The sequence below is a fragment of the Ovis canadensis genome, chromosome 5 (assembly GCF_042477335.2).
Source record: "Ovis canadensis isolate MfBH-ARS-UI-01 breed Bighorn chromosome 5, ARS-UI_OviCan_v2, whole genome shotgun sequence".
NCBI classification, from domain to species: Eukaryota; Metazoa; Chordata; class Mammalia; order Artiodactyla; family Bovidae; genus Ovis; species Ovis canadensis.
In genome coordinates, this window is record NC_091249.1 from 112706596 (window position 1) to 112732128 (window position 25533).

Below are 25533 nucleotides of genomic sequence, written 5' to 3' on the forward strand. Positions count from 1 at the left end.
GAGACATATATTTGTGCCAAATGTGATTTCTGTACTTACAAAATAATTGTGGACCCTAACTCTGGACTTATTTTCTAAACAATTATTAATCACAATAGAAAAGTCCCTCTTACCTCTTTATAGGACCACCATGCTCCTGACATTGTTCAGTCTGATCATTTATATAATTCACTAAACATAATAAGAGCTATCATATTCTACCTTATGCCAGATACTATACATATCTGTTATTCAAACTTACAGAACATCCAAATAATTAAGTACAAGTAAGTAATCATATTCTACAAATGAAGAAAATCGTTTCAGTTTATGAACCTTCAGAGTTGGGATTTAAATCCAACTTTGTATCTAAAACATTATGAATCCAAAACTTACTGCACAATACCGCATGCAAATGATTGTCATTGTCTAAAATACATATTCATTTTCTCCCCGCCCCCACACACTACACTTGGCACTAAAGACAGCATACTAAAAGCAACAGCCTACAAAATCTATAAGTTGCAGTTTTATGTATTTGTTTAAAGAAACATTTCCAGATTTCTCAGGTAGTGATAGAGCTATAACATGACCCCAAATGTCCTAAGTCCCTGTTTATCACTCATCTTATCTATAACTCAGGTTTTTAAGATAATTTTCAAAGTTAAAATTGTTCTCATTTCCAATTTAAAAATAGTATTGGTATTCACTACATGGAAAAACATGCACACACACAAACACTAACAAGAACAGAAGCCAAATTACTTTTCAAATATAGGACACTTGCAAATCTTCCCATAAGACCATCACTATAAACATTTGGTACCAAATTGAATTCTAATATTCTGAAAAAAGATTCCATTAATGGCATAAATCAAGCTGTAGTTCCAAGAATCTTGGTGGATGCCAGTGAAATAGATGGGAAATTCTGAAAGAGATGGGAATACCATACCAGCTGACCTGCCTCCTGAGAAATCTGTGTGCAGGTAAAGAAACAACACATAGAACTGGACATGGAACAACAGACTGGTTCCAAATGGGGAAAGGAGTACGTCAAGGCTGTATATTGTCACCCTGCTTATTTAACTTCTATGCAGAGTACATCATGAGAAACACTGGGCTGGAGGAAGCACAAGCTGGAATCAAGATTGCCGGGAGAAATATCAATAACCTCAGATATGCAGATGACACTATCCTCATGGCAGAAAGTGAACAGGAACTAAAAAGCCCCTTGATGAAAGTGAAAGAGAGTGAAAAAAATGGCTTAAAGCTCAACATTCAGAAAACTAAAATCATGACATCTGGTCCCATCACTTCATGGCAAATAGATGGGGAAACAGTGGAAACAGTGGCTGACTTTATTTTTCTGGGCTCCAAAATCACTGCAGATGGTGATTGCAGCCATGAAATTAAAAGACGCTTGATCCTTGGAAAACAAGTTATGACCAACCTGGGCAGCATATGAAAAAGCAGAGACATTACTTTGCCAACAAAGGTCCACCTAGTCAAAGCTATGGTTTTTCCAGTGGTCATGTATGGATGTGAGAGTTGGACTATAAAGAAAGCTGAGCGCCAAAGAATTGATGCTTTTGAACTGTGGTGTTGAAGGCTCTTGAGACTCCCTTGGACTGCAAGGAGATCCAACCAGTCCATCCTAAAAGAGATCAGTCCTGGGTGTTCATTAGAAGGACTGATGTTGAAGCTGAAACTCCAATACTTTGGTCACCTGATGCAAAAAACTGACTCATTTGTAAAGACCCTAATGTTGGGAAAGACTGAAGGTGGGAGGAGAAGGGGATGACAGAGGATGAGGTGGCTGGATGGCATCACCGATTCCATGGATGTGAGTTTGAGTGAACTCCAGGAGTTGGCGATGGACAGTGAGGCCCAGCAGTCCATGGGGTGGTTAAGAGTTGGACACGACTGAGCGACTGAACTGAACTGAGTGAAGTATACATGAGAAGTGGAAGGTCTTCTCTCCCAGAAAAATGTCAGGGTCCTTTCCCAAAACTGTACTAAGTGATACTGCTGTGAAACAATTTCTCTCTCTTTTGATAGTACTTTTACTCACCAGTTCCTCATGTATTTTGTACATATGGTGACTTCCCAAGGCCCTGACCTCATCACACTTAGAATAATCTGTATAAATCATTAAAACTTAGTCTTGATCCATAAATAACAAACTTATGGAGGGCTACAGTCCATGGAATAGCAAAGTGTCAGACACGAGTCAGCAACTAAGCACAGTACTTAGTTATCAAAAGGGAAAGGTTTATGCACATAAAGTTGAACCACTTCGCTATACACCTGAAATTAACACAGCACTGTAAATCAACTATATTTCAATCAAAATTAAAAAGCAACAAAAACTTAGTCTTATTTTTTTTGTCTGAGAAGTAAAACCCTTCCCCTGATTTTAGGTCTTAACATTGGCTCGCATACATCAGGAGACAAGGCAATACTCCTGGCCCAGAGGAAACAGAAAACCAGATTAGAGGATACACAGTATTAAGAGAGAATGCTATTTATACAGGTTGATTGATAAGAAGGAAATTTATTCATAGAACATGACAACCAGAAGGGAAAAAAATTCAAACCACAATGCAAGTTGACAGGCTCTATTCCAAAGCTGTCTACTGAATCGTAAGAAGATAGTCACAGACTTTTAGAGCCAGAAAGGAATTTACGAGTCCATCTAGTTCAATGGCTAGATTTGGCATATTAGGAAACTGAAGCCCCAAACGGTTTACAGTATTTGTTCAAAGTCACACGGCTATATTTAGAGGCAATGCCAGCCAGGGGATCCAAGTTTCTGAACTCTCTGACGAGTATTATTTTAACTGCACTTCATGAGAGAATACGTACTGCTGAGCAACAACAACCATTTAAGCACAAATATTTACATCTTCTGTGTACCTGGGGCACAGATATAATTTTACCACCATGAGTATCCCACCAATATGTTAATGCTAATACCATCAAAAGGAAGGAAGATCTTTATTTATTGAATAGCTGCTGTGTATTTGGATTTATTCTAGACAATTTCACACATATTATCTATACCCACAGAAAAAGGGAAGAAAGAGATTATTTCCATCATATTACATATAAAGAAACTGGGGTTTAGAAAACTGAAAATAAATTGGATGGAAAAGATGGAACTTGAAACCAGATTTATCTTATTTAAGGGTTTATCACATCTGATTATCTGAGAGAAAAGGTCATGAGTCTCCTCCTGCTCTATGATCTGTCTCTAGAATATTTTGACATATTTTTGGCACACAGCAAGTGCTTAGTAAAAGAAAAGAATTCTCATTGGATGATCCACAGACCACAACTGGAGACAATGCTAAACATTATAAGGTTGCTTTGGTGTTTATTTAAGCTTTTTTGCCTTTTTTTGTAGCATTGAAGTGAAGTGTCTCTCTCAGTCGTGTGTGACACTTTGCGACCTCATGGACTGTAGCCTACCACGCTTCTCCGTCCATGGCATTTTCCAGGCAAGAGTACTAGAGTGGGTTGCCATTTCCTTCTCCAGAGGATCTTCCCAACTCAGAGACTGAACCCGGGTCTCCCACGTTGTAGGCAGATGCTTTACCAGCTGAGCCACCAGGGAAGTGAGATATAATTGACATATAGCATTGTATATGTTTAAGGCACACATGGTTATTTTATACTTGTACATATTTCGAAATGATCGCCATATATAGCTACCATCCACACAGCTTTTGCGTGTGCGATTTTATTTGTTATTCAATTTGCTTTCTTAGCCCAGCCTTTGAAGAATTGCTGGTGCCTTGAGGAAATGTCAGACATTAAAAATGGCCTTCCCTCTTCTGCTTTTCATGTTAAGTCATCAAAATTTGAAATATACCCTCATTAAGATAATTTCTCACTGGTCTCCACGTTTCAGAATAAATATGCAACCAAAAACTTCACACTCTAGTGCAACACGATTATTTCTAATTTAAAAAGATAAATGTTCTCAGGGACTTACTGGGGGTCCAGTGGCTAAGACTGTGCTCCCAGTGCAGGGGGGTCTGGGGTCAAACCTTGATCAGCAAACTAAATCCCACATGCCACAACCAAAGGTCTGCATGCTGTAATCTAAAGACCTGCACACTGCAGCATAGACTGAAGACCCCACGTGCCACAACTAAGGCTTGAGCAGCCAGCAAATAAACAAATATGCAAAAAGACAAGCGTTTCCAATCTTCATTTAAAAATAAAGTATTAGACTGAGTATTAGAGGAAAAAGTTCTATTGTTTCCTTCTTTAACTTACTGTGTACACTCAGGAATGTCATTTAGACTCTCTGATCTATGAGAAAATGTGGTATGTTAACTTAAGTCTCATTAGAAAAGACCTTGATGTTGGGAAAGACTGAGGGTGGGAGGAGAAGGGGATGACAGAGGATGAGATGGTAGCATGGCATCACCGACTCCATGGACATGAGTCTGTACAAGCTCCGGGAGTCGGTTATGAACAGGGAAGCCTGCTGTGCTGTGGTCCATGGGGTGGTAAAAAGTCGGACACGACTGAGCGGGAGAATTGAACTGAACCTAAGCCTAACTTTCTCAGAGGAACCAATGGAAACCAATTTGGATTATTCAAGATCCATTTTCTGCCATCTAAAAATATGTTATGTTTTAAAACATGGCATATTCATGCTCACTATTACTTGCCCTTTCCATGAATTATTTGTTGTTATTCATTCTCTAAGTCATAATGGACTCTTTGTGACCCAATGTAACCCCATATAACAGACCCTAAGCAACAGGCCAGGCTCCTCTGTCCTGACTGTCTCCCAGAGTTTGCTCAAATTCACGTCCACTGAGTCATAAATTATACAATTCATATATTCTTTGATTTTCTTAAACTGCCTTCTACCATGTATCCCCACTATCACTCTCTTACTTTACCTCTTATTATCTCCATATTTAGACTATTTTCAGTATTTTCTCATCCTCTGTTGCCATCTTCTCCTTTTGCCTTCAATCTTTCCCAGCATCAGGGTCTTTTCTAATGAGCTGGTTCTTTGCATCAGGTGGCCAAAGTATTGGAGCTTCAGCTCAACATCAGTCCTTCAAATGAGTAATCAGGGTCGATTTCCTTTAGGATTGACTGTTTCGATCTCCTTGCAGTCCAAGGGACTCTCAACAGTCTTCTCCAACACCACAGTTCAAAGAACACACCCCACAGTTCTTTGGCACTTAGCCCTTCTTTATGGTTCAACTGTCACATCTGTACATGACTAGTGGAAAATCTGTAGCTTGGACTATGTGGACCTTTGTTGGCAAAGTGATGTCTTTGCTTTTTAATACGCTGTCAGGTTGGACATAGCTTTTCTTCCAAGGGGCAAACATCTTTTAATTTCATGGCTGCAGGCACCATCTGCAGTGATTTTGGAATCCAAGAAATAAAATCTATCACTGCTTCTACTTTTTCCTCCATCTATTTGTCATGAAGTGATGGGACCAGATGCCATGATCTCAGTTTTTGGAACGCTGGTAGGCAAGTAGCAAATGCTTTAACCCCAAAACTGAAGCTATATTTTGAAAATCTATGAAATGGTGAACTGCCCACTTGCTAATGCTTCTCTGGCATCTGGGAAGGATGATCCCCACCATATTTTACATTAGTATGACTCTTACCATCAAAGTCTATCATCTTACTCTGTCCTGTGATTTGTAATTCATCACATCTGCCTCCTCTAGTATCTTATTGAGTGCTCTTTTTCTTTCTTATCTTTGATTTATTCATTATCACGGTCTTTTCATTTGCAAATATGCTGATGCTTCTTTACCTCTGTATTCCTCTCCTGCTTACAACAGGAAGAACAAAACCCCAACAAGAACAAATAAATAAACCAACAAACTGCAAGGCCGTCTTTTGGACTATAGGATATCATGTGAAACCTTCATGTGAAACAATCCTTGATAATTTAAGGCCAGCATTCCTTGCCATTTTCCCTTCCACAGCGTGTCTCATTAAGAACCTAAGAGCAGAGGAGTCCCAAACACCGCCTTCTCCTAAGACCACTGAAGGCAATTGTCTTCGTGCTTACTCATCTCTGCCTGAGATTCCTTTTTCATGTGCTGAATGACGTATCATCCACATGTACTATGGTTTACTCATCCTTTTCTTGCTCTGTGTTATAAAATGTATTTATACTTAAATAGGTGTCCACATTTGGGTAGATTCCTAGAACTGGAAATGGTAAATAAAGCAATCTACTATTTTTAAGGCTTGGAGGACACTGTCAACCTGAGTTTTGGAAAAGTTGTATCAGTTTTCATTTTTAAAAGCATTTCATATGAGTCCCAATATCAACATAACTTTGTGCTGAATATTAAGAATTTTAAATATCCTTGTTGGATTGATAGAAAAAACTGTATTTAATACTGCATTTTTAGAAAATGAGATAAGCATTTTAAAACTTAAAAATAGCTTGTCAATTCATTGTTATTTCCATTATTTTTTTTTTCTTCTGGATTAAATCTTTTCATCCAAGCAGTCACATGATTATAAAGAAAAAAGAGTCTTATCTCACATCACATGTGCTTATTAATCACTTAGTCATATCTGACTCTTTGTGATCCCATGGACTATAGCCCACCAGGCTCCTCTGTCCATGGGGACTCTCCAGGCAAGAATATTGGAATGGGTTGCAATGCCCTCCTCCAGGGGATCTTTCCAACTCAGGGATCGAACCGAGGTCTCCTGCATTGCAGACGGATTCTTTACCGACTGCGCCACCAGTGAAGCCCAACTCACATCACAAGCCACAAAAATTCCATATTTAGTTTTAAGTTAATTTTAAAAACCATAACTAATTAGAATTAAATAGAAACTCTGATTTCTACCTAGAATATGAATTTTATGGTTAAATCAATAGAAATAACAATGGTAGTTTCTTGAAAACTATAAAATTTCATAGATCAAAAATATGAATAACATACTGAATAATCAACATTGTTATTTCTAAAATATAATGTGGTTATCTTAATCAATAAGAATTAAAAAAAAAATCTTTCTAATGCCTGTATCAGATTCACTACCAGAAATTAGTTGTTTGCAGCTAAAACACACTTGAGTTAATGACAAACATTCTCAGTGAAAGTGGAAGGAAAAAAAAAATAAGGCCATTTTTGTGAACACATGGAAAAGCAAGCATAATTTTTTATCTCAGAAAAGATTCTATTTTGCTATAAAAGAGTTAGCATTTATAGAAGGTCAAAGAGAATGATTTAAAGTTTCCCATAAATTATCTACCAATGGAGAAAGAAACACTGATTGAGTTATAAAAACACATTGGGATCAGTCAACGTAAGTCAGTTCTTCCATCTTTTCATTTTGTGAAACATCTCATCCCTTCTCTTAGGAAGCTAGATCATCATAAAGTAAAACATTTTTACCTTATAATTTGGTTTCCTGAAGAAATATATCTCTTCACTACAATTATTTCTAATTGTATACACTCAAATTTTATAGACACTCTTGAGTAGTGTTCTTGTGTCTTCATATTATCTCATATGTTATTCAGTATCAACTACAGACATGGTTGATAAAGCTGACAAATTTGGGGAAGGTCTGACGTCTGTTTATGAAAGACAGAGATAACCTGCACTTCCAGCCAATGGTCATGGCTATTGGAAAATGCAGTAACAAATTTAACTTTCAACTCTGACACTTAACTCAAGCAAGGTATGCTTTAATATCATTCTTCATTAGTTTAGATTTACAGTTTATACACGTCTTTATTATATTTCCCATCTGATACTTGGAAAATCACTTTTAAATTATAGGTCTATTATTATCATCGCCACTGGACACTGGAAATAATAATATTTAGAAATTAAGATATTTTGTGCAATATTAATTTTCTGGCTTTATTTTTCCATTTTATTTTTTATTAAATTATAGTTGATATACAATATTATATTAGTTTCAGGTGTACAACATAATGAATCCAGTAATTGTCAGAAGCCCAGCTTTTCTGATTCCCAACATCTAGTACATTTCATTATACTACTCATATTTCTATATTTTCTTGTTAATTGTAAAGGTTTAAATGACCATAAATAACCTTATATATGACTCTTCTTACATATTAACTTTGAAATTCAGTAGTATATAAATTTAATACAATAAAATGTGAATACAAACCAAAAGTTTCTCAAATCCTACCTTAATTCTTTCATTCAATAAACAGCACATGCCTCAATGTATCAAATTTGGTGCTAGGTTCTTGAAGATAACAGGCTACATAAACCAGACTACTGGGTAGTGCCAGCTTCTGTAGAGCATGCTGTTTAGCCATATTGAGAATTCTAGTACATGGCAAACCTTAATGTACAGAAGAAGCACCAAGGCACGGTGATCAAAAGCACATTCTGGCTTGGCAGGCCTTTTGCAAGTTTTGACATTCTGTATTCCCAACAAGCTTCCAAGTGATGTCAAGGCTGCTAGTTCAGAATCTCAATCTGAATGACAAAGATTTCTTTATATAACTATGTATACATTTAAAGGGATATTTTAAGTGATCTTTCCTTGCTGTTCCTGTGCTTTTAGGAAACAAAAACATTAATGAAAAGGAAACTAGAAAGGAACTGGTCAACCATGGCAGGAGTTGAGAATAATGATTAACAAAGGAAAAACGAGCAAAGTTGTCTATCCGAGAGGAAGACAGGGACAAGACAGAATGGGTAAATGAAAGGTGGAAAGAGAGCAATCAATAAACAAAATGAACTGAAATCCCAAGCAGCCAGAACACCACCACAAAGTGTTTTGCGGCTCTTAGCTAACCATGTCCGAATCACTTAAGTCTTACTCATTGCTTCTAGCATCTCTGTTTAAGCACAACGTGGAGACAGGAGTGGCAGCTGATGGTCAAAACGTGTCAGCTGCGAACTATAACTGTTACTAACTCCTCCCTCAGTGTCCTCCGGGCTTCCCTGTGGCTCAGCCGGTAAAGAATCCGCCTGCAATGCGGGAGACCTGGGTTCGATCCCTGGGTTGGGAAGATCCCCTGGAAGACTACCCACTCCAGTATCCTGGCCTGGAGAATTCCATGGACTGTATAGTCCGTGGGGTCGCAAAGAGTCAGACACGACTCAGTGACTTTCACTTGACTTCACTTCAGTGTCCCCCATACGGCATCAAAGAGCATACTGCGGGCTCAGTTTACTTTAGATGAGGCTGGACGCTGTCCTTCTATGAAGAACCTGCCCTGGCAGATGCTTGCCATTTCCTACCATCCGCACACGCCCAGAAAATGGAAAGAATGCACGATCGCTTCCACACCACGATGGGGGTAGAGAAGAACCAGGGAAGATGGTCTTTCAGCACCTTTCAGGGTTAGTTTTAGGAAATACCTTACTTTTCTGGTTCTCATTAGAAAAACCACTCTTGGTGGTGGTATGGGGAGAGAGATGGGAGGAAGGTTCGGGAGGGAGGGGATATGGGTCTACCTATGGCTGATTCTTGCTGATGTATGACAGAAAACCACACAATTCTGTAAAGCAATTATCCTTCAGTTAAAAGAATAAAGTGGCAGAAAAAAAGAGAAGAAAACTACTCTTGTTAAGCCTATGAAATTCTTGAATATAGACAATACAAATATTATAATGTACTTTTTTTTTGTAAATATACACGGGACTAAAGCATCCAAAAAATGAGAAAACATTCAAAGACTGCAGGACAATTGAAAAGCAGTTTAAATATCATTTTGCAAAATCCAACTTTGACCACTAAAGAGGTATATTCTTTAGTCTAAGATATGAACTGTTGAAATAACTTTATACCTAACACAAAGCAAAGCAAAAAAAAAAAAAAAAAGACCCAGGAAAGGATTTAAAGATTCTTTTAAACAGACTGCATGAAGGGAACTTCTGTTTTCTTTTACTTAATCTGATACATAAATGATGCATGTCTTCCAAACTCTAAATTCTTGAAATTTTACAGCATACCTTTAGATGAGTATATAGGCTAAATTTAGCACTGACATTGTGCAGTGACAATTCATCACTCTAGGTGTAACACTCCAGGAATAGAGAAACAGCTCATACAATAATATCAGTTTCTAAATTAGAAAACTAAAGTATAGAAAGGTATACAACTTTATCCAGTATCATAGACAATGAATTCTGCTTGAAATCCTGGACTCTATGTTGGGTAATAGTCTTCCTTTGAAGCATTGATTTTCTCTCTCTTTCTTTCCAATATTTAGCATGTCAGGCCATCCAGATATAAAATACAGAATGTAATATCAATGGGACAATGTTTCTAATGCTTATGAGGTGAGAGAAGGTTTTTATCTGACACACTGGTGCCAGATTAAATTGAATTTTTGCTTATCTGGAGCTATATTTCAAGATCTTTAACATCACAAGAACTTTATCATCCTTAATGAACTTTCCCTTTCAGACAGGATTTCAAGTCCAGAAAAGCGAGGTATTTTCAATTTGAGTGAGTGACTGCCCACCTGTGCTCTGTCCTGGCCTCCTTCTTGCAGCACGGTACTCACCGATTGAGGAATTACAGATTAGGGGTCTTAAGGGTAGCACACGTGGACATAATGCTAATATTTGAATTATGATTTTAGGCATTTTTATTAAGAAATAAAAATATTTCTCTGCCCATTTTTCTGTTTTTTAGATACATGTAAAACCTAGATTTTACAAATCAGTTCAATATTTAGTAATTAGAGAATCAGAGTAAGGTTTTGATTTTTCTGACCCTCATTTTTTCCCCTTTAAGCATCCTGATATTGATCGAACTCCCATTTTGTGTAACATCCCTGCAAACCCAGCATTTAATTTAATTGATTAACTTCTAATACAAATAGCCCCTGAGGGAGTATCTCTTCTAAGAGAAGAAATGCATGACAATGTGTGTGTGTGTGTGTCAATTCTTGTGCACAGCTATCACTATGCGTGCAGGCACTTAACATGAGCAGTTTTCAGCAGCTTATTTAAAAATATTGTGGGACATTAAAAGTAACATTCTCCCAAAATACCGATACACTTCACAGGCCAATTATGCCATGCACCTTGCTCTCCTTCTCAACAGGACAACTGCTTGGAGCGAGAGATTCCTGTTTGCATGTAATAATGCATTCTGTACATCATTAAACAAAGAAGACAGCATTTCATTTCTCTAAAGCACCTTCAGATAAAATACAGATAAAGTTTGAAATCTAATGTTGAATGAATATTTTATCTAAAAAGAATGCTTTGCTTCATGTCAGAGGTCAAATTGAACATAATACCAGGGTGAATCTGATCCTTGAGGGATCACTGAACTAACAGTGTCCTTGGTAAGAGCTCAGACATAAGTTGTCTCTCCCATAACAAACTTATTATCTAACAAGAAGAAAAGAGAAACAAACAAACTGGGAGCAATAGATGATACAGGCAAACCACCAATTAAAACTATATACCTAAGCAAATGCACGTACACACCATATAGCTCTGAGAAGATGGGAAATTTGGAAGACTTTTAAAAATCGTTACTAAAATTTGTGACTTTAACCAGTTTGACCTGGATGGGAAACTATTAATGTTTCAAGGAATGGGGTTTTGATTGAGTTTTAAAGCAAAAAATCCTTTCTGCTGTTCTAAAGTAGAACAGACACCTGCACACTAACAGAAGGTCACATACACCTGGGGAAGGAAGATGCACACAGATGACGAGCCACATGCCGGGGGAAGATTAGAGTTTTAGGAAGGGTGGAGGTCTGGTATAACAATGTGTCACTGAAGTCTCTCGTGCCCAAGAGACTCAAAGGAATGGGTTTCCAAACTAGATATTATGACCAAAAAAACAGGTTTCGCTGCAGCGATTACCTGTTTCTAATGTTAAATGTATTCTTGCCGAAATTTTTCTTGGAAAATCAGAAACCCATCCGTAGGCTACACTTTCCTAGTACATATTTTAATGTAGAACATTCCAGCTTCTAGTTTCAGAAACTAGTAAAATAGAAGCAAAAAAAAAAAAAAGTAATTATGGCAATAATCTTATGCCTTCATTGAAATGCTTATCCTCAGTGTTTTACACTTCTTGGTAAGACCATAACACACTTAGGGACCCTAAGAATTGACCGCTATATGGTGTTCTTGTTAATAAGCTTTTCAAATAATCATAGCTGAGGAAAGTATAAAGAACTTCTGAGTTCAGTTCCTAAAAACACTCTACAATTGCAAATGCTCAAACATCGGTGGGTTAAGTCGCTCAGTCACGTCCAACTCTTTGCGAGCCCATGGACTGTAGCCCACCAGGCCTCTCTGTCCAAGGGACTCTCCAGGCAAGAAGAATGGAATGGGTTACCATTTTTCCCCCAGGGGACCTTTCCGATCCAGGGATTGAACCTACGTCTCTTATGTCTCCTGCATTGACAGGCAGGTTCTTTACCATCAGTGGCACCTGGAGAACCCTCAAACGTTAGTGAGCGACCTGCAACAAACATGGACGTTCAAGAGATCTAATTCAGCCCAGTGACTATAGTCACCACACCGCACTACCCACTTCAAAGTGGCTAAAATACAAGATCTTAATTATTCTCACCACAAAAAAAGAAGAGACAATTATGTGCTCTGGTTGAGGTGTTAGCTGACATTACAATCTTAATTTCAGAGTTAGAGGTGAGGTTGAACCCAGTGCATTATGTAGGTCTCAATGCTGAAGTTTAAAGAGATGTAGGAATAAAGAGTCAGTCCTTATTAATAAGGATACAGGACACAATCGAATCCTGTATCCCTCCAGTATTAATCATCTTTACAGATTATCTACTTTCTGAAATTTCTACTATACTCTAAAATTTTTTCTTCCTCATTTTATCTGAGCTCTGATTTTAATCTCTTCAGAAATTCTAGAAGCCTTACTGTTTCTTCCCAACCATACTTCATACAGACTTCAATGTCTTAAGCTCATTGCTTCCATTTCGACCAGCATTCCCTCATCAAACAATTTGTTTCCTCTTTGGACACAATTTTGTTTGTATACCTACATTTTCACAGGGTTTTTCCCTCTCAGTTCAATCGATTTAAAAGCTCAGGGTTTTAAAGGGTCAACTGATGTCAAATCAATCACTAACACTTCATGTGACTGAGCAAAGTAAGATAGTTATACAAAATGTTCGTAGCAATATTCATTGTTATGAATTGTATTCCCTGAGTGTTCTCTTATGATTTTTCACAGCTATTATTTCTTTATAAAAAACCTGTGGCCTATTTATATTAATATTTATTATATTTATTTTTAATACCATAGTTCAAAAAAAATTTTTTTTCAAGATCTATACTACCACAAGCAGGATTCCTACATAGCTTCAAGACTTCAAGCTATTTGTCAACATGGCAAATCAGCATACTTTCCTATCTATCTTTATATTGCCGTATTTCATATTTCAATATACATGTTTCATTTATTTAGCAAGTATTTATGAAGAAATAAAAAACCAACAACTCTATTCAAAAATAATAACAGAATTTAAAAATGCTAATTAATATCTATGTCATTATTATAATCCTAAGTCTACGGTTGTCTTTCTTTCAGTTAATCAAAAGCTAACTAAACACATGATTCATCAAATATCTGTTGAACATCAATGAAAAACAAATAGCTATGTTTAATTCCATGAGAAAACTAAAAAATCAAAATATACTAACATTCACAAATACTACATATAAAAAGTGATGAAATCAATTTGGCCCAAGGTATCAAATATAAATTTGCTACAGTATATTCCTAGAATATGTTAAATAATCATTATTAAAACAGTAAAATTAAGTTACATATGTTATATCATTGCAGAGTAATGTTCATAATTTTGTGAATAAGTAAAATAATTTATTGAATATAAATGGCTTATAAATGCAATTAAGTGAATTAATTCATTCACTAATAGAAAAGAATAATTATAAATATATTATAAATTATACACAGAAGAACTATTCAGTAATAGAAATAAACAATTAAATAAATTAAATTATAACAAGTAATTACATCCATTAGCAAATAGTTTTTCTATGTATTATATGTAATATAATTATCATTTGGCCAAAAAAATTTAAAAAAAAAGCTGGTATGAATTATTGCTATAAGATCACCTTTTCTGTCAATGATAATTTTAAATTGACATTTCAGGGTAAGTAAATGTGGATATTACACAGATAAAGATACTGTCGATGAATGCTAGGTTTAGCTTTCACTAATTCTTTATTAATATTAGATTTACATATTTCTGTCAGCGTTCTAGTCCTAAGTAAATGGTCTTTGAAGAAAGTACACATTTTAGCAACAGAAGAAAACTCACCTTATTACAAAATTGTGACTGTCGATCTCTTTTCCACACTCACTGTCCAGCAGAATGCCCGAGTTTCCAACAACAGCGCAAGTCTTAAACCTGCGGTTTTTCATTGGCGAAACTTCAGGCAGGAGGCTGTGCAGGTCCTGAGAAATGTTTAGTGTCCGACGCCTGTCCAGCACGTAGTGTATGACGTCACCAGGCTTAAAGCTGCTCTTGACCACGGAGACGTCTCGTTCGGCATCTAGGAAACGAAGAATGTTCTTCCTGCATTTGAGATACAAGCAAAGTTTCCCATTAACGACAACGCATCCAAGGACTGGTGACATGTTATTGACTGGGGGATTTTCGCAGAAATTCATGCAGGTGTCAAGCAATTTGTTATGTAAGTGAAACTGAAACGTCTCTGGTCAATAATGTTCAGGAAACAAAAGATGCATGAACGCGTCTCTGGTCAATAACGAGGTAATATCATTTATAAAGAAACACATTTGGTAATTAAACCCACCAATTAAGTTGATACTTTAGGAAATAAAATATATTTTTAAAACGTCATTTACACATAGTTTTTCAATGATTCTGTAAGTAGATATACACTATATACACCTATATGTGGAGTGAAAAAGGCCCCCTATCAAACAGAAAATTAGTTTATTAAATGAAATACTATTGCCATGAGTTGACTTTCCTGAGCCTGATAGTATTCTGCCAACCTTCATTAATTATCCATAATCATCTATTTTGTTCAGTATTGTCTAGTTAAGGTGCATAGAAGAAACTTGAAATTGTTTGGAATTATACTTTAGTTAGCTCTATTAAAGGACTGATCATTCCAATAAAATTATTGACACTTACCAAGTCATGTGTATATTGTAATTATTTGAAGTAATGCTAAAGCTACAGCAATATGTACTTATGAAAGTTTCCCTCCAAGCTCAAGAATCTTGGAAACAGGATGGCTATCCTAGAGGAAAACACGGACAGATAGAATACTGGACCTTGTACAGCAGGGACAACTCACTGTCTCTGTGTTCTTTCTTCCCTTCTCTCTTTTCCTAATCGAATCTTCCAAGTTTTACTTGGGGACATGGATGCTCAACTAGAACATGTCCAAGTTTTCAAACCCAAGTATAGCTGGATTTGGTCATCTGAGTTAGTTTTCTTAAACAGGATATGAGTGGATCAAGTATATTCCTATAGGAGAAAGAAATAAGCTTCCAACTTGTTTGACCAGCACACTGAATTTTTTAAAAGTTTTAATCGGAGGATACTTGCTTTACAATGTTGCGGTAGTTTCTGCTATACAACAACGTGAATCAGCTGTAAGTACACGCATATCTCCTCCCTCTTGAACCTGCCTTGCACCCGTCCACCCATTCCACACCTCTGGGTCATCACAGCACCAAGGTGAGCTCCCTGTGACCCACTGTATTTTAAAGTTTCCCTTCTGTGGAAGCTTAGCCTATCCCCTATCTACTAAAGAAATTGGTTGACAGATGTGATAAGCTACATAAAAATATATGCATTTATGCTAAGTTAAATGATGGAAAATGAGAAAATAGATACAGCTGCCTGGAAAGCTGGTGACTCCTGGCACGATACAGGATAGCATCTGCTAAAACTGTGGTCTGTAATAACCTGAGTCATATTCTACATATAATAGCTTGTTGCTCTTGGATAACTATGTTGGTTACCCCTTTCAGCAAGGCACTAAAAGAGGTTAAGTCAGACACGAAACAGCCAAGTTGCAAGCTGAGATAGACGGAAGTAAGTCTAGCAATGGCTTACAATTTAAACTGTGTGAAAGTTCAGTAATTGGGACCTCCCAAATGTCTCCAGTAACTCATGGACAGAGGAGCCTGGCAGGCCCCAGTTCATGAGGTCACAAGAGTCAGACACAACTGAGTGACTTTCACTATATATTAACAAAGAAATGTCTATAAACCTAGCTTACAAAAGTCTTAGACTGCTTGATCCTCAAGTTACTAAACAGAGACCCACTAGAAGAAATCTGAGAAAGCAGTCTTCTGAGTTGGATGTTGGATATTATTTACTGAAGTGCTCTTAACTCCAAGCTTGAATTTTCAGAAAGCACAAAACAATGTCATCATTATAATATTCATGATATGATAGATACATTTTCCTCTAATGATATTACTGTTTAAGCTTCGTCACTATTTGTGAATTTTATTATTGAGCAAAAAAATATCTCTTCTTAACACTCCAACAAAAGGGAAATTCCCCAAATCCTACTTAAAAGCCAGAAGCATGACTAGCAAAGAGGGATGTAAAACAACTCATATCTTTGCTTATCACCACTCTAATGACAGAAAGTAAAGAGAAACTAAAGAGCCTCTTGATGAAGGTGAAAGAGGAGAGTGAAAAGGCTGGCTTAAAAGTGAACATTCAAAAAACTAAGATCATAGCATCTAGTCTCTTCCTTCCTGGCGAATAGAAAGGGGAAAAGTGGAAGCAGTGACAGATTTTATTTTCTTGGGCTCCAAAATCACTGAGGATGGTGACTGCAGCCATGAAATTTAAAGATACTTGCTCCTTGGAAGGAAAACTATGACAAATCTAGAGAGCGGAAACTATGCCTTTTCCAGCAGTCATGTACAGATGTTAGAGTTGGACCAAAAAGAAGCTTGAGTGCTGAAGAATTGACACTTTTGAACTGTAATACCAGAGAAGACTCCTGAGAGTCCTGAGACAGCAAGGAGATCAAAGCTGTCAGTCCTAAAGAAATCAACACTGAATATTCATTGGAAGGACTGTTGGTGAAGCTGAAGCTCCAACACTTTGGCCACCTCATGCGAAGAGCTGGCTCATTTGAAAATACCCTCAAGCTCAGAAAGATTGAAGACAGAAGGAGAAGAGGGCAGCAGAGGATGAGATGGTTAGATAGCATCACTGACTCAATGGTTATAAATTTGAGCAAACTCTGAGAGTTAGTGGAGGACAGAGGAGACTAGTATGCTATAGTTGCATGGGGTCACAAAGAATTGGACATAACAGCTACTGAACAACAACAATCTTTCCTTTTCTTTTTATTAATTTCTTAATTGGAATATAATTGCTTTGCACATTTTTTAGTGTCTGCTCTACAAGACGAATGAGTTATATGTATACACATATTCCTTCCCTCTTGAGCCTTCCTCCAACCTCCCCCATCCCACCTGCCTAGATCATCACAGAGCAACAAGCTGAGCCCCTTGTACAATAGAGCAGCTTCCCGCCAGCTATCTCTTTTGCATATGGTAGTCAAGATGTAATTGACATTACAAATGTCAATTCTCCCACCATCTCCACAAGTATGTCCTCCACGCCTGCCTCTCTATTCCTGCCCTGCAAATAGGTGCATCAGTACCGTTCTTCTAGAGTCCATACGCACGTGTTAATACGTGGTACTTGCTTTTTCTCTTTCTGACTTACTTCAGTCTGTATGGCAGACTCTAGGATCGTCCATATCGCTACAAACGGCCCTCACACTGGTCAGAATGGTCATCATCAAAAAAAAACATCAAAAACAATAAATGCTGGAGAGGGTGTGGAGAAAAGGAAACCCTCTTGCACTATTGGTGAGAATGTAAATTGATACAACCACTCTGGAGGTTCCTTAAACAACTAAAATAAAACTATAATATGACTCAGCAGTCCCACTACTGGGCATATACCCTGAGAAAACTGTAATCCTTTGGTTTTACTTTGGTTTGCTTTAAACACATGCCACTTTAATGTGTGATCTAATTAAGAAACCAGATCACTGAATATTTTATTTGTCTAGATTTGATACACAAGGAATATGCCCATTAGCTCTGAAAAAAAAGATTTTTTGAATTTTTATCAAATATTTGGATTATCAGGCTTATAAGGAGTAAAATTTATACAGGAAAATGTATATAAATGCCCTACAAATGAAAATTTAAAATTAACAAACCTTATAAGGCATCATAATAGTCATCTTAACAAAGTACAGACTACATCAGAAGAGAATTGCTGTTGAAATCAGCAACTATGGAGCATATGAACTGTAGAAAATTAAGAAGCCTTTCATTATGTTAAGCACATGTGAGTCTTCATAAAAGTTAACTAGCGCCAAGAGCAGCAATCAACTTTTGTACATAGTAACTCCCACTTACTTCTCTGGTGAAAAAATTAGCTAATGCCTGATACCTGTATTTTAACAATTTTTTTTTTCATTTCCTGTGAAAATGACAAGCTTGACTTTAAAGACTGCACGGATGTGGTCGAATTGACAAACTAGATGATGTTTATCATTTTCCTTTGAACATAATTTAAAGGAGTTGCTGTAGGTATTTGAAGATTTAACACAGGAGTTGTGGTATGTTTGCAAGCCAAAGGTGAATGGATTACAGGTCCGGCTTTGAAAAAGGACTCTTTAGCTTGGAAATCCAAAAGGGAAAATCCCCTTACTCATAACGTTAACACTTAAATGCTTGTCAACGGATGGCAAGAGGGACTTTCCAATCACAGTATCTTTGCTGTGTTATAAAAAGTTAGCAGCAAAAATATTTTCCAACACAGGTCTCTAAATCTCTGAGTTTATATAAGTTCATTCTTAGGGAAAATTGACATTTAAAAAGTGGATTCTAAGAGTTCAGGAAAAAATAATGCTTAATGTGACAAATAAGTATTAAGTACAGATGATATTATTGTATGTATTATTCCAATGCTGTCTTACAGGCTCAACAGTGTTTTTTTTTTTTAATGGAAGCAGTAACAATAGTAAAAGTACTTTACAAAACAGAATACAAAACACCAATTCACACAGACTAATTGAAATATAAAAATGTAATCTTCTTAGATAAAACTCAGAACAATTGTTGCCATAGAATTTGCTTTCTTAAGCTGAAAAGGGGAGGTGGACCTTGAATGCCTCCAGCTTATTCTTTTTCCTACATTGAACCAAACTTTTCATTTCTATGGGCTTAAACCTATGCTTTGAGTATTATCTGAGCTAAAATTCTTAGTGTAGGGTGAAATAAAGACTGAAAATAATTACAATGAGTGAAAATATTGATGAAAATGCTTGATATTTGTTTGGAAACAGTAAAGAAAATTTGGTTTTTTTTTTCCCTCCCCAGTAGGTTGTATTTTTTAGATTATAGGTTTAATGTAATATACAAGTTATATGGATTTGCTAAGTCTAATTGTTGTTCAGACTATAAATCTATTGAAGAAAAAACCAGAACAAATAAAGTGAGGGGGTGCTTAGTCGTGTCCAACTCTTTGTGACCACAAGGACTGTAGCCCATGAACCTCCTCTGTCCATGGGATTTTCCAGGCAAGAACCAGGGGATCTTCCCAACCCAGGGATCACACCCAAGTCTCCTGCATTTCAGGGAGACTGCTTACTGCTGAGCCGCTGGGGAAGCCCCAGAAAGAAGAAAACTAGTGCTTAAATATAATTAACTGAACGTCATTGGGAGCCTGAAAAGCTCGTGTACTTATGTTGAACTGAAACAACATGTTATACCAAGGGGAACATACATGCTTTGCTTAAAAGATAAAATCGACATGAATGAAAGCAGCTCGTTTAAAAAAAAAAACAAAACCTACTTTGGAAAGAGATAGAAAACTCCAATTTCTGGACGTGGAAGCATGAATCAACAGACGCTAACATTGAATATGCAGGCTGTACCAGTGTAAGCTTTCTTAATATGTGGTCAAGTTATTACCAGCTTTTTAAAGCAGAGAATTGTGTTGTCTGTGTGTGACCTCAAAGAATAACACAACGGAAGGGTTTCATCTGAGCGACCGAGGGCGCCGGGAAGACCTTACAGGTCTTTAACTGTTACTTTGTTAGCATAATGTAACTTCTGAAACCTTATTCAAAAGCAAACACCTAAATTCAGCAACTGTCTTAAAGATAAACTGACAGAATCAGAAAATATTTTTCACTTTTGGTAAGACTAAAAAGTTAGTCATAAAGATACTATTTTGTTAGGCAATGTTGGCTTAAACTGAAAGACTGGTTTAGACTGTGAAACCGACAGGAATAGATGCTATACAGAAACTTTTCAACTGAATTTTCAACTACAACTTCCCTTTCAACGTCACCCACCACTTGAAATAGCAGCTGCAGAGTCCTGGGGAATTAATTTACTAAACATTGTTTTCACTTGTGAAATGTTAAATATAGCTAACCTATCACCAGGTGCCACTCTTTCTTCTCTGTAGGTTTCCTGTCAACAGCAAGCACACGTGCTGTGGCAGCTAAAATTTAATCTAAATGACATTGTTGACTTCATCAGTAAGTATTGTGAGGCAAATCTTACAGCTGGAAGGCATCACACGTTGAGAAACGAATTAGGTAGTGATGCACATATATTAGGAATCAGTTTTTGCAAACTTTTGACTCTAGACAAAAATCACTGAATCAATTCAATTGTTTTCACTGAAAAAAAAAAAAGTTTAAGAAATGCCAAGTGTTTCATTAAGCCTAGAAAAAGCAGACAATTTTTTGTCTCAAAAGATTAATTCTGCAAGGTAACGTGACTTAAAGCTCTGAAACAAACAAACAAACAAAAACATAACCTATAGCTTGTTGGAGAAGAACATGGCAATCCACTCCAGTACTATTGCCTGGAAAATCCCATGGACAGAGGAGCCTGGCTTGTTAGGGCTTCTGAGCTTAGGGTTCTAGCTGTTACAGGAAAGATATTCTAGTTAGTTTAAAATAAAAGAAAAAATTCTGAACACAACTAAATGAAAAGGCAAAACTGTCTTAAAAAAAGCTTGAAGAAAAGCCTGTTTTAGTTTAATTTACGCCTCAGGTAGCCATTTGATTTTTGGTTCAGCATTTGGCAATACTGGATGGATAATGTTATATTTTATTATGTTAGAGCAAAAAAACTCCACCTTGTGAACTTTACATAAAGATGCGTTGTAATAGTATGCACTTTTAGTATTAAACTTGAGCCTTCTAAAATATTTATCTCTTAATAAGAGGCTCTGGTTCCACAGTTAGAGAGGCCTGGCTTTGAAGGATGACCAGGGAATTAATGCACTGTGAGACCCAAAATGGTCACTTACTGGACAAGTGGAACGGTACGTGGACCTTCTTCTATAGTAAATCAATGCGTGCAGGAGCAAGCTATTGTTGACAGCTGAAGCAGGAACAAATCTGCTGCTATGGTTACTCAACCTGCAAACTGTATCCACTGAAGAACTTTGATATATAATGCCACTACCAGTTGAAGATACATTTGCTGACTAATCACGATGTGCTTATTCTGATCCTGAAGAGCAGTAGCTGAGCTCATACGTTTCCGCACATTTATATCTGGTATTGTAATTCTTTAGATTCCTATTCAACATATGAAAAATGAGGGAACAAAAAGAAACAACCCAAAGATGAAAAAGAAAGTCAAGTCACAAATGTTGGACATGACTAGTACAATTTCTCAGCACATTGTTCACAAATAGACTGACAACATCTGATGCATCTTAAACGTGTCATTTCTTAGCTTACAATATAAAGAACAAGCTGCTGCTGCTGCTGCTGCTAAGCCGCTTCAGTCGTGTCCGACTCTGTGCGACCCCCTAGACGGCAGCCCACCAGGCTCCCCCGTCCCTGGGGTTCTCCAGGCAAGAGAAAGAATGAGCTACTAACACGGCAGCCCACCAGGCTCCCCCGTCCCTGGGGTTCTCCAGGCAAGAGAAAGAATGAGCTACTAACAATAAAATCAAGTCTTTAACCAAGCTAATTAGTTTAATTGTGAAGTTAGCTGTGGGATGCGTAAACTTCCCTCAATCTCGATGAGTTTTCAAAGTATAATGAACTAATATACGAAAGCATCTCTCTCAGATAACTCCCCAGAGGTACAGTTGTTTGATGAATATATATGAATCCTTTCTTGATGTGCATACGTAAGCAGCAGAGTGGATATAGGGCTGGGAGAATTAGTAATAAGAAAGAAAATCATGTCTACAAAAGTAGGGGAAAACAATTTATCTTCAGTGACTGTTTCACATTTTAATGTAAATAGATAAATAATTTATTAGGAATGTCACAAGAGCATAGTAAGTTTAATGAGATTTCAAAAATGAGAAAGATTTGTAAGCACTGTTCAATCATGTAAGGTCAAAATTGACTAGTTGTAATGTCTTAATCAAAAACTTCAAAGTAGAATTTTGAAAACACTTGTAAAATAGGCCCACACCCACTCACTGACACAAATTTAATGTGGTTCTTCATAAATGCTATAGATGTGGGGAAAAACAAAGGAAAATAACCAAAATTAGTTTTAGGTTGGACTTAAAAAGAAAGTTAAGCCACTAACTAGCTATTTTATATTCTACATTTTTGTATATTAGGTGTCAAATTGATACTTACTAGTCACTACTGTGATAGGCAATTATATAATTTTTATAAACTGTATATTGAGCAGTAATGGTTTTATAAATTATTATTTCCTTGAAAGGAAGTGATAACTTTGTATGTCTTATTCAATATTTGCTCAGTGTTTAATTGTTTATTTCTTTACCTGCTAAGGAGAACCATATGAAAAGAGTATTTACATTTCATTCACATTATGAGCTATTATAATTGAAAATAAATCACCCTTAAAGATATGAATGCAACTCTCATTAATTTGTAAAGTTGTAATAATAAATTGCTTGGGTCAACTTATGTTAAATACTTTTAGCTTGAATATCTTAAAAACAGCAATAGATGGAGCCTCATGCCCCTATGTAGTATTCATTTTTTCACAGATACTAAGAAGACATGGCCAGATTTATTGATTAAACTATTGTTAATTCTGTATTTTTATTTATTAGACTTAACCTGATTTATTATTCAGCATGGTTAGATACATTCATTACATTAATTATTAGCTATAATAATTATATTAAAGTATTTCAATTTCTGATTTTACTTTATTTTCTTTCATTACTTTCCTTTACTTGACCTACAGAACCTACATAACACCTTTCTCATCAAATCGTTCACAATTAAACATTTTCTTTCTAGCCATTCTTGTAGGTCATATATTTTCTTTTTAATCACCCATATGTCTCTCTCTCTGATCTACTTCTAAGAAATATTAAATCCTTAATCCATTCTAAACTCAAACACACTGTACTCATGGCCCCTTCTAGTTCCACATCCTGTAGCTTTTCCTTCATAATTATCTCATCTCGTAAAGGGTTTCTAAATGTCAGTGTGGGCATAGGAGTATGAGATAGTAAGGATGACACTAGGTGGGTATCATGAGAAAACAGAGCCAAGGTATAAAACCGTCCAACTGGAGATACCATGCTTAGTGTTGGTTTCAGCCAAGGAAGTCTCAGGAGGAGTACAGGCCCAGAGTCATACATTTTTCAATCTCTCAAGAGAATATGAAAATCTGTACTTTTATAAGGAATCTGCTAATGTATTAGAACTGTTTGAAGTTTCCTTTTATCCATTGATTGCTGCACATATTCTACCCGGAAGACATTAATTTATAAACTGTCAGAGTTGTCCTACATCAGTCAGATGCTACTCATCTCCTTGTTCTTGTACTCTGCCCTCAAATATACAAAGTTCACCCTCAACTAAAAACAACCAAACATACACCACTTGACATTGCCAAGTGTCAGATTTGATTCCTGTTTCCACTCCAGTTAGACTGAAAGTTTTAAAACAATTCCTGCATTTCCATGGCACCCATCTCTTTTTAATTTGCAGCCACTCTTTCAATTATATTTTAACATGTAGTGAGTGCCTTCGATGCAATGCATTCTATGAATTGCTATGCGTACAGTGAAGATGAGGGTAGTAGATTCTTCCTTCAAGTGGCTTATTCTGCATTATATATAGATGTGAGGCAAGAAGTGAGGACATAGAAACCCAAAGAGATCAGCCAGCTTACCCTCTTAACCACTAAACCACTCTTACAAAACCTATATGTTAATATTCAGTCATTGAGTAATTAGCATTTTACCAATGCTAGAAAATGCAATGTTTTATTATGTAAAGGATGGTTGTTCTCTTGAACTTTTAAGAGTTCTGATTTACTGAAATGCTCTGATTTAAACATGCCAACCAACACAGCAGAGTAAGTATTGTGAAAATGATCTTGCTTCCTCTATAATTAGGAAGGCCCTAACTTTCTTCTTAGTTATAGAATTATAACTGAATAAACCAAGATATAATGAATATAGATAGGTGCTGTATTTGATTTCAAGAGCTTATCTACATGAAAATACCAGAATCTTACAAAGAATAAACCTCTATTTTAGAAACCTTATTTGCTAATTTTCACCTGTTTAGGATATAATTATTGAATAAGTACTCATGGAGTAAGTAAAGTTTATTTAGAACTGTTGGCAAAAATAGCAGTTGAATAGGCTCTACTTGTATCCAGTATGAGAAAACACAAGATTATTAAAGACTTTAGAGAAGTTAAAGATAATTCTCAAAATATATGTCCATCCAGACAGAAGTTATGTTAAATATTAGGGTTCTGCTGAATGTTTTACTTCATTAGTATAAAGACAGTATGTTAAAAACTCACATATTCATCCTTATATTTCTGACTGTATAGTGATTTCAGTCTTATGACTTCACATCTTTCAGTGAGCAACACTAAGCACTGGTCCACTCTTACTGAAGTATTCGCACTTAAAATTATAAATCGAGCATTCAAGGTAAGTTTGCCAAGTCCAGCGTATTCTCGAACATGATGTGAAATTCATTATGCCTTATTAAAGACACTCACCTTATTTCTAGGACCAAAGAGGAATTGATTTTCCAACCTTCTACAGAATGCTGGAAGATTGAAGAACCAGCCTTCCGAATGATTTTATCCGAACTATTGACAAGGGATCGACTCAAACACAGCTCACCTTCTCTGGAACAGAACACAATAAAAGCTTTGTAAAAATAAGAAACACTTTGTGTAATATCATAATACCTGATTTAGATTATGGTGACAGCTTACAGATACAACATTTTCTATATGTTAGAAGAAGACATATGAGCATGAGGAAAGGTATTACGAAGATTAGGTAAATGTGACTTTATCAGGTAATCATCTACATTTATCATTTCACTTACTCTTTTAAAATAAAACTGGTTTCATGTAAAGAAAAGACCTTTGCGGTACTTAAAAGGAAAAAATTCTCATCAAAGTTCTGCTCCCCTTTAATCCCTCCCTCCCTGCTGCGCTTAACAATAGAGACAGGATGTTTGGCCAGTTCCCCTGCATCTGGGTAACTGTGACTCCTAAGAGAGT

At 36.4% G+C, this 25533-nt stretch overlaps 1 protein-coding gene across 1 annotated transcript in view; it reads right to left on the bottom strand.

The window, feature by feature from the left end:
- The window catches only part of ST8SIA4 (ST8 alpha-N-acetyl-neuraminide alpha-2,8-sialyltransferase 4), a 106552-nt gene that overhangs the window by 73550 nt on the left and 7469 nt on the right, over positions 1-25533 (bottom strand). Inside the window, exons 2-3 of the mRNA XM_069590186.1 lie at positions 25018-25149; positions 14297-14554 (exon numbers count right to left, since the gene is read on the bottom strand). Coding sequence (XP_069446287.1) covers positions 14297-14554; positions 25018-25149 — 390 coding nt within the window. The remainder of the gene's footprint in view (positions 1-14296; positions 14555-25017; positions 25150-25533) is intronic.